We start from the raw sequence: 9,981 nt of genomic DNA, 5'->3' as shown, positions 1-9,981 counted from the left end.
GATCGCGCAAAATAGTTAATGAAATGGTTGATTTAGATCCCGTTGACTACTGTTGCCAATAGTTGAAGTCATAGCCAATACGTTGCTTGCTTAGTTGCTGCGTGGCGAGTAAAGGTAGAGAACAAGCCAAGTATCTTAGCAGTTGCTTCGTTCGCATTCTCAACGGGGCCCTTGGGAGGTTCATGCAAGTTGGTTTTCTCTGTTACTTATCGAAAATACCCCGGACATCTATAATTCCGCTGGACGATAGATGAACCGTAAAATTATCGCTTATCAATGGGGTGCTGCTGCTGCTACTATTTCTGTGTGCATACACTTTTTTCTAGTACACTTTTATGTGAAGCGAAGCAGAGAGAGAAAAAGAGGATGAGAGAGGATGAGCCCGTGCAGCCCACCGGAGAGGTATCCTGCGATTAGTGGCTCGACGACGGCAACGGACACCAGGTGAACTGTGTATTTATCGACAGTAAAAATATTTTTATTTTATTCAATCTACCCTAGAGGTTGTGAAACATGCTAGCAAAGTGATCCTCGGTCGGCTGTTCGTTTCCAGCATCCCTTGCATTGCGATTGCATTGGCGGAATGTGATGCGAGACGTGATGGCGAGATGCGCGGTTCAGGCCGCGTAAGAAAAGAAAAAGAAAAGCGTAAGGGAAACGGTTGAAGCCAATCTCCCGCGCTTCTCCCGGCTTAGAGAAAGTATTTAGTGCTACAGGTGTTCGGACAAGGGCGGGGTGGCACTAGGTTACCACCGATCGGGAGCCACTCGTCGGAACCATCACAGCAATCACAGACACCATCGTTAACCCAGCCGCTTGGTATCGATCGGTCCCTCCCCCGGCCCGTCCGATGGCGCTTCTGGAAGCGACAGTAAAATCGCCCCTCGACGCACGCATTTGTGCTCGGTTCGTCGCTGCCGTCCTCCGGGCAGTCACAGTAATCGTCGTTCACTCGGTCCCAGCTCAGCTCACGGCCGGTCTGCAAACACCGGAATGAAGCTCGGGACACGGACGCAGGCTCCGTGTAGTGATCCAGATCTCGCAGCCGGATGCCACTGTAAGAACGGAAGGAAATGTGTTCTCGATGTATGGTGGTCGGCGCGCAAGGGAGGGGTGCGATGTCACTTACCGCAGGATCATACGCTCGTGGTTCCCGATCCGTTCGACGTAGGCGTACTGGTGCTGCCCGGTGTCCGAATTACTACTGCCGTGTAGCCCCCCGTTCGCCGCCAACGGTGTTGCTGATGGTGGGCTGCCGCCGTCCGCTCCCAGTTCTGCCGAAGCAACGGGATTATTACTATTTGCGTGGAGCGGGGGCCGCATCTGGGCGGCCAGCAAGGCCGACCCCGATGACCCCGACGACGACAACGACAACGACAACGACGACGACGATGGCAGAAACTGACTGATGTAGACCAGCTGGTAGACGAAGAACAGGATACCCAGTCCGAGCACACCGATCAGCGTGAGCTTGAGCTTCTGCTTGTAGAACGGTTTATAGTATATGTTGTCGCGCTTAACCCACGTTTTGCGCATCCTGCCGAAAGTGGCCGCATCCGGGACTTTGTGGCCGCACAGACGGGTCTACACGAGCAGCACGGTGAAACGTTTGTTTTGGTTCGATGTGGCTCCACCTGCCCCCGGCTCGACGAGCATTGGCCGTCCGGCTCGAGGAGCACGCTGGGAAAGCGGATCTCGACGCGGGTCCCGACCGGTAGACTGATCCGATACTCACAGACCCGGTGCTGGTCGTCGTCGTCGTCGTCGTCGTCGTCGTCGTCGTCGGTTTGTGCGGTGGTGACCTGTCGTGAGCTGTCGATGGTACCTACCAGCTGCGTCAGGATGCCCCCACAGTCCGCTTGGACCACAGTATACCGTATACTGAAGCTCACGTCGTGATTGGGGGCGTCGCTGTGAAAGTAGAGCGTGGCCCCGCTACCGGCCGTTGTCAGCGACGTTGCACTGGAATGTGATACGGTTTGGCCGCAGTAGTTCGCCAGCACCGTACCCTTGTCCTCATCGATCCCTTCGGTAAGCCGCACGAAGTGTCGGTCGCAATCGGCATCTGGCATCAGTAGCCGGACGAAGGTAAACTGTAGCCGACGGCCCGGTTCCGTCTGTAGCTGCCATTTGCAGGCCCAGTGTCCCGGGATGGTCTCCTGGCGGTGTCGGTCATCCGGGTCTGGCCACTGTAGTGTGCCGTGATCCTGAACCGTCATCCTACCGCCACACACCGGTTCAACGCTCTCCCAGTGCAGCCGGAAGCCAATGTATGGGCTAACGATTTGCGAATGGTACCAGATGTACAGCGTGCTGGAGGTGGATGTGAGGTGACCGTCGCCGTTCGGCAGCTCGCTACCACAGTACCGACCAATCGTCGGTGCTGCCGCCGAGTGTCCATCGTGAATCTGCAACCACTCGTTCCTGCACCCTCCACCGACCATCTCAAACTCGCTGAAGGTGACATGCAAGGTAAACGTTTCGTTGGTTCTGATCAACCAGGCGCACCGGATGGGTCGGGCGGGTGCCATTTCTTCTCCGATTAGATCCGGATAGTGGAGGTCGCCAGCGAGCTGATACCGTTCGCCATCGCATGCCTGCACCGGCGTCTGACAGTGGAGACCGGTGTAGCCGGGCGGACAGCGGCATACCAGCCGGTGGCGATTGTGCTGGTGGCCCCATCGGTCACAGGTGCCACCATTCTGGCAGGGGTTCGAGTCACAGGGCGAAGAGACGGTAGCGCAGTGCGGTGGGTCCGTTCCGGCTGGACAAAGGCAGCGGTAGCTCGTTTCGTTCGTCACCACGCACGTGCCGCCATTCTGGGAAAACCAAAAAAAAAAACAGAGTAGTGCATGATCGAGCGTGCGCCTTCATCAGTAGTTCTAGTAGGCGCAAGATCCCTCTTTTTTACCTGGCAGGGTGCACTAGCGCAGCCGGTTGGCTCGGGGGCACAGCCTAAGCTACCGTAACCGGATCCGGTGTAGCCTGGCAAGCAGACGCAACCCGGCACAGTGCCACTGTCAACGCAGCGTGCCATCGGATGGCACTGGCCGGGAATACAGTGGGGTAGGGCTTGGGCTACGCACGTTCTACCATCACCTGCACAGCCCGCCGGGCAGCTACCACAGCGAAAAGAACCCTACAACAACAATGAAACACAAATCAAATATTAACAATCGAAATCGGAATTCCCCTAGACATGGACTCATGTAGTACACGTTACCCTGGTGTTGATGCAGGCCACCGAAGGGGCCGTGCTGCAGCCGCCATTGTCGGTGTCGCACTCATCGATGTCGGTACAGTAGAACCCAGTGCCGGTATAGCCGGCCGGGCACGGACCGCAGGTGAACGAACCCGGCAAATTGATGCAATGTACCGGTTCGGCATCCTGCCAGCAGTGGGCTCCCGGACCGTCACCACACTCATCCACATCTACCGTACAGGCCGGTGTCAGCCCGTTCGTCTTCCAGCCCGGTTCGCACGCACACCGATAGCCACCGTCCCGCGACTGTACGCAAATACCATTACCGCACAGTTCGGCCCCGGCCATCGCACAGTCCTGCGTGCGTGCTACGCAATGGATACCGCGCCAACCGTCGGCACAGAGACAGGAGTATCCACCCGGTCGGTTCTGGCACGTAGCACCGTTCTGGCAGCCGAGCTCGGTACCGGCGAGCTGGGCACACTCGTTTACGTCCTTCGCACACGTTCGGCCCTGCCAGCCGCTTCGGCACAGGCACTGGAAGGAGTTGTACAAGCGGATACATACAGGTGCCACCGTTCTGGCACGGTCCGCTGGCACAGTGATCGGTTCGTATGCGCTCCTTCAGGGCCCCCAGCCACACTTCGACTACCATTACGTCCCGTGTAAGCGTGCCAATGCGTTGAACCATCCGCGTTGCGTTGTGTGCCGTTGAGCTGCCGAAGGAACAATGAAATGCACAAATTGTTTACCCGGTCGGTCGGTCGGTCGTACCGGTGCCTCCAGCTCCACCAACCCTCCAGCCCTCTACCACAGCCACTTACTCCAGCTCCAGGTCCACCAATCGCGCGAGCAGCCCAAACGGACCAGTGATGTAGGTGGTCAGCAGTTGCAGCTGTTCCTGGTGCTTCACCATCTTACCATTGTCGGGAGGCGACGATCGAGGGCTTTCGGTTGGTGACATTTTCGCGATCGTTTGCAGCATCTGGTGTAGATTGTGACTTCCAACGTTTACGTATCCAGCTCCTTGCATCGAAAACGTTATATTTTTGCCCATCGCCGGCTCAAAGATAATGTGACCGTTGGATGCGTAGATTTTGGCTCTGTAAGGTGCAAAGAGAGAAAGAAGGAGAGAGAGAAGGAGAGAGAGAGAGAAAGAGAGAGAGAGAGAGAGAGAGAGAGAGAGAGAGAGAGAGAGGGAAAAGCTATGAAAAGTGTTCTAGCAATGATTATATTACACTAAGCTAGCAAGGTTGATGTTGCCGCACATATTATAGAAGAGAATTAATGCTGAGCTACTTTTGGAGTTCCGTCCAAATGCGACGATACGTATCGGCACCACTTACTGCTCTTCCAGTCCGGCGGTCACGTGTTCGAGCGGGTGGACGACCAACAGGAGCAGGAGTGTGAGCCACATTTTGGCATCAAGCTACCCAAAATGCGCTCCCTAGCATTCTTTTTGCCACCGGTTACTCTTCTCCCGCTACTACACGTCCAGCTCATCCGTTTCCCAACACTTAACACTCAACGCGCACCAACTAAGCTAAGCATATGGCCGAGGTTCCTTTTTATAGCACCCCTCTGGATCGGCTGGGCAAATGGGTTGATAGTAGACCTATCAGCAGCAGCATGAAACCGATACTCACCCAACGGGAGGAGGCGGATCGGCAAATGGATCATTTTCATGTCACCGCGCTGGTCGTCATAACTGACGCACATCTTTCCGGTCTAGCCAAAGGATTTTAAGAAAAATTGGCCGCCCCACATGAGCCGTCGCATTTTACAGCAGTTTCCGTGGGAGGGAGGAAGGTAAACACTATGTGCAACGAGTGGTGCGATAGCGAAAGATCATTTTGCGTTCGGAGTAATCCTAATAGGTTTCCAGTCAATCTTCGGGCGGTCCCCATCGCCAGATTCTTTCGACAGAAAACCGCTTGTTTCCTCCCGTATGACAAAAAGCGCACAAGATGGCTGGTTAATATTAAAACCGCATGTTTTCTGCGGCTGCGGCTACCAAGCTGCACCGGTTAAACATTAAGCCGGCCACACACAGGATGCGGCTCTTGCGACAGAGGTGGCAGCTGCGGTCGTGCACATTTACACCGCCGCCTCATTAGGCAAGACTACAGTGTTGATCAAGATTTGTTTCTTGTTAGAGATTATGCCATCGCTTCTTTAGCAACGGCACGGACTTAAAACAACAATAATAGAAGTATTTCCTGCAGTAAAGTATCGTCAGGGCAGTCGAATGAGTAATTTTTTTTTTGCGTAAAAATACTTCTGTTGTTTTTTTAAATGTTTATCTATATTTTAGGATATTGCGTTACTCAGTTTGATCAATCATCGTTGAAATAATATGTAACAGGCAAAGACATGTTTATAAAGCCGCTAGAGAAAGTTTCGCACATATCATGAGTGCAAATGCAACCAATATATCGGAGTGGAATCGATCACTTAACTAGACTTAATAGCCACGTACAGCTAATTCGAAGGCACCTTTTGTTGAATGTTAATGGTTTAAGTTTAGAATTTAATCCATTCTCATAGCGTACGGAGCACCCTGGGGTGATTGATTTTTGCGGAAAACACCGATAAAACGAGTCGGGAGTGCTGGGAAACGGAAATTATTTAAATCATCAACTCAAGCGCGCTTCAAAGTCAACCCGATCTCAATGCATGTCTTGTGCGCTCAAAAGCCCTCGCAGGACGAAAACTATCAACGGCTTTTGGCGCTCGATCCAGGCAAGATTGGCAAGATCGAAACACGCGAAGACGTGGTTTTAACACCGGAGTCCTCGGTGGAAATAGTAAGTCCGGAAACTTCAACAGGCTTTGAGAGGTACGAGATTCTGGTAAGAAATTGATTTAGAAATCGCTGGACAGAATATGTGGTTTCTTTTAATTTATGTTTAATTGTTTAATTTAACTATTTCATGCGTCATCCAATCGCAGCACGAAAAGCTCCGAACACATCAAAATGAGTGAAGAACTAAATGTCTTAATGCAAGAAATGGACATCGACGAAGACGTATCCATGTACGAAAACCCACGACCGGAAGGTGACAACGATCCGCCAATGACGGCAATTGTGTACGATTCTTATTCGTATGCTCTCTTCCAAAATTCCTTTCCGGATCTTGCGGAAAGGATTCGGTCAGAAATCGGTGAGGAAAGTGGTTGGTTCGGCCGTAATCCACCACCAGCGGTAGTACCACCAGCTACAGCAGAGGCAGCACCAGCGGTAGCAACATCAGCTACAGCAGAGGCAGCAGCAGCACCGGCAGCAAGTGTATCTGCTGCTCCGCCACCGGTACCGACGTGCCCAGTATGTTATGACCCGCTGGCGGCAAAGGAACTATCTACGACACAATGTGGCCATGTATTTTGTCATGAGTGCATTACGAGAGAGATTGCGATATCTCAAAAGTGTCCCCTATGCCAGGCAAATTGTAATCGACTTTTTCGAGTTTATGTCGAGTGAGAAATTTGAACGCTTTCTTATTATTATTATTCTTTATTATTAATTTTTTTTGTTAAAAGAGGTTGAGCACAAGAAAGGATTCTAAATCCTTGTACATGCATCGGAAGGCCTTTCCCATTTTCAATTTTTCTATTTTCAATTTTTGTTCATGTTTTTTTTTTGTACCAAAAAGAATTCCAAATCCTTCTGGAAGCCATATGGCAATGAATACTAAATACTATTTCTATTACACTACTAACTCAGTTTGAAATGCAAAAGGGAGCCCGAGATTGCTTCGAAATGTACATTTGAAAGTGCCATTTGAAATATGTAAAACATTTTTGTGATATTGAATAAACATTTATCCTATATTATCCATATATTTATAGACAGCGTGTTATGTATTTTAATTCGTCGTTTTCGTGTGTAGGAACGAAAGAATTGATGGAGGAGCGCCAGTTCTTGAAGGAACGTTCAAGGACGTTGACACTGCACCGCAGCCACAGCCGCAGTCGAATACTCTGAGAGTAATCCAAACGATCGCGCAAAATAGTTAATGAAATGGTTGATTTAGATCCCGTTGACTACTGTTGCCAATAGTTGAAGTCATAGCCAATACGTTGCTTGCTTAGTTGCTGCGTGGCGAGTAAAGGTAGAGAACAAGCCAAGTATCTTAGCAGTTGCTTCGTTCGCATTCTCAACGGGGCCCTTGGGAGGTTCATGCAAGTTGGTTTTCTCTGTTACTTATCGAAAATACCCCGGACATCTATAATTCCGCTGGACGATAGATGAACCGTAAAATTATCGCTTATCAATGGGGTGCTGTTGCTGCTACTATTTCTGTGTGCATACACTTTTTTCTAGTACACTTTTATGTGAAGCGAAGCAGAGAGAGAAAAAGAGGATGAGAGAGGATGAGCCCGTGCAGCCCACCGGAGAGGTATCCTGCGATTAGTGGCTCGACGACGGCAACGGACACCAGGTGAACTGTGTATTTATCGACAGTAAAAATATTTTTATTTTATTCAATCTACCCTAGAGGTTGTGAAACATGCTAGCAAAGTGATCCTCGGTCGGCTGTTCGTTTCCAGCATCCCTTGCATTGCGATTGCATTGGCGGAATGTGATGCGAGACGTGATGGCGAGATGCACGGTTCAGGCCGCGTAAGAAAAGAAAAAGAAAAGCGTAAGGGAAACGGTTGAAGCCAATCTCCCGCGCTTCTCCCGGCTTAGAGAAAGTATTTAGTGCTACAGGTGTTCGGACAAGGGCGGGGTGGCACTAGGTTACCACCGATCGGGAGCCACTCGTCGGAACCATCACAGCAATCACAGACACCATCGTTAACCCAGCCGCTTGGTATCGATCGGTCCCTCCCCCGGCCCGTCCGATGGCGCTTCTGGAAGCGACAGTAAAATCGTCCCTCGACGCACGCATTTGTGCTCGGTTCGTCGCTGCCGTCCTCCGGGCAGTCACAGTAATCGTCGTTCACTCGGTCCCAGCTCAGCTCACGGCCGGTCTGCAAACACCGGAATGAAGCTCGGGACACGGACGCAGGCTCCGTGTAGTGATCCAGATCTCGCAGCCGGATGCCACTGTAAGAACGGAAGGAAATGTGTTCTCGATGTATGGTGGTCGGCGCGCAAGGGAGGGGTGCGATGTCACTTACCGCAGGATCATACGCTCGTGGTTCCCGATCCGTTCGACGTAGGCGTACTGGTGCTGCCCGGTGTCCGAATTACTACTGCCGTGTAGCCCCCCGTTCGCCGCCAACGGTGTTGCTGATGGTGGGCTGCCGCCGTCCGCTCCCAGTTCTGCCGAAGCAACGGGATTATTACTATTTGCGTGGAGCGGGGGCCGCATCTGGGCGGCCAGCAAGGCCGACCCCGATGACCCCGACGACGACAACGACAACGACAACGACGACGACGATGGCAGAAACTGACTGATGTAGACCAGCTGGTAGACGAAGAACAGGATACCCAGTCCGAGCACACCGATCAGCGTGAGCTTGAGCTTCTGCTTGTAGAACGGTTTATAGTATATGTTGTCGCGCTTAACCCACGTTTTGCGCATCCTGCCGAAAGTGGCCGCATCCGGGACTTTGTGGCCGCACAGACGGGTCTACACGAGCAGCACGGTGAAACGTTTGTTTTGGTTCGATGTGGCTCCACCTGCCCCCGGCTCGACGAGCATTGGCCGTCCGGCTCGAGGAGCACGCTGGGAAAGCGGATCTCGACGCGGGTCCCGACCGGTAGACTGATCCGATACTCACAGACCCGGTGCTGGTCGTCGTCGTCGTCGTCGGTTTGTGCGGTGGTGACCTGTCGTGAGCTGTCGATGGTACCTACCAGCTGCGTCAGGATGCCCCCACAGTCCGCTTGGACCACAGTATACCGTATACTGAAGCTCACGTCGTGATTGGGGGCGTCGCTGTGAAAGTAGAGCGTGGCCCCGCTACCGGCCGTTGTCAGCGACGTTGCACTGGAATGTGATACGGTTTGGCCGCAGTAGTTCGCCAGCACCGTACCCTTGTCCTCATCGATCCCTTCGGTAAGCCGCACGAAGTGTCGGTCGCAATCGGCATCTGGCATCAGTAGCCGGACGAAGGTAAACTGAAGCCGACGGCCCGGTTCCGCCTGTAGCTGCCATTTGCAGGCCCAGTGTCCCGGGATGGTCTCCTGGCGGTGTCGGTCATCCGGGTCTGGCCACTGTAGTGTGCCGTGATCCTGAACCGTCATCCTACCGCCACACACCGGTTCAACGCTCTCCCAGTGCAGCCGGAAGCCAATGTATGGGCTAACGATTTGCGAATGGTACCAGATGTACAGCGTGCTGGAGGTGGATGTGAGGTGACCGTCGCCGTTCGGCAGCTCGCTACCACAGTACCGACCAATCGTCGGTGCTGCCGCCGAGTGTCCATCGTGGATCTGCAACCACTCGTTCCTGCACCCTCCACCGACCATCTCAAACTCGCTGAAGGTGACATTCAAGGTAAACGTTTCGTTGGTTCTGATCAACCAGGCGCACCGGATGGGTCGGGCGGGTGCCATTTCTTCTCCGATTAGATCCGGATAGTGGAGGTCGCCAGCGAGCTGATACCGTTCGCCATCGCATGCCTGCACCGGCGTCTGACAGTGGAGACCGGTGTAGCCGGGCGGACAGCGGCATACCAGCCGGTGGCGATTGTGCTGGTGGCCCCATCGGTCACAGGTGCCACCATTCTGGCAGGGGTTCGAGTCACAGGGCGAAGAGACGGTAGCGCAGTGCGGTGGGTCCGTTCCGGCTGGGCAAAGGCAGCGGTAGCTCGTTTCGTTCGTC

General features: G+C 53.0%; 2 protein-coding genes across 2 annotated transcripts; both read right to left on the bottom strand.

Annotated features, from left to right (window-relative positions):
- Nucleotides 1-371: 371 nt before the first annotated feature.
- Nucleotides 372-1,622, bottom strand: LOC125950399 (uncharacterized). Its single transcript, XM_049678357.1, has one exon. It carries the CDS (start codon nt 1,534-1,536, stop codon nt 1,126-1,128), a length of 411 nt encoding a protein of 136 aa, XP_049534314.1. The 5' UTR covers nt 1,537-1,622; the 3' UTR covers nt 372-1,125.
- A 5,950-nt stretch (nt 1,623-7,572) lies between these two features.
- LOC125950417 (uncharacterized) lies at nt 7,573-8,822 on the bottom strand. The gene has a single exon (XM_049678397.1). It carries the CDS (start codon nt 8,734-8,736, stop codon nt 8,326-8,328), a length of 411 nt encoding a protein of 136 aa, XP_049534354.1. The 5' UTR covers nt 8,737-8,822; the 3' UTR covers nt 7,573-8,325.
- Nucleotides 8,823-9,981: the final 1,159 nt, after the last annotated feature.

Source organism: Anopheles darlingi, chromosome X (genome assembly GCF_943734745.1).
Source record: "Anopheles darlingi chromosome X, idAnoDarlMG_H_01, whole genome shotgun sequence".
Lineage (NCBI taxonomy): Eukaryota > Metazoa > Arthropoda > Insecta > Diptera > Culicidae > Anopheles > Anopheles darlingi.
The sequence above is the reverse complement of the archived record's forward strand: the minus strand, read 5'-3'. Positions and strand labels throughout refer to the sequence as shown.

Excerpts from the sequence above, each read along its gene's own strand:
- LOC125950399 (XM_049678357.1), bottom strand. The coding sequence starts at position 1,536 with ATGCGCAAAACGTGGGTTAAGCGCGACAACATATACTATAAACCGTTC.
- LOC125950417 (XM_049678397.1), bottom strand. The coding sequence starts at position 8,736 with ATGCGCAAAACGTGGGTTAAGCGCGACAACATATACTATAAACCGTTC.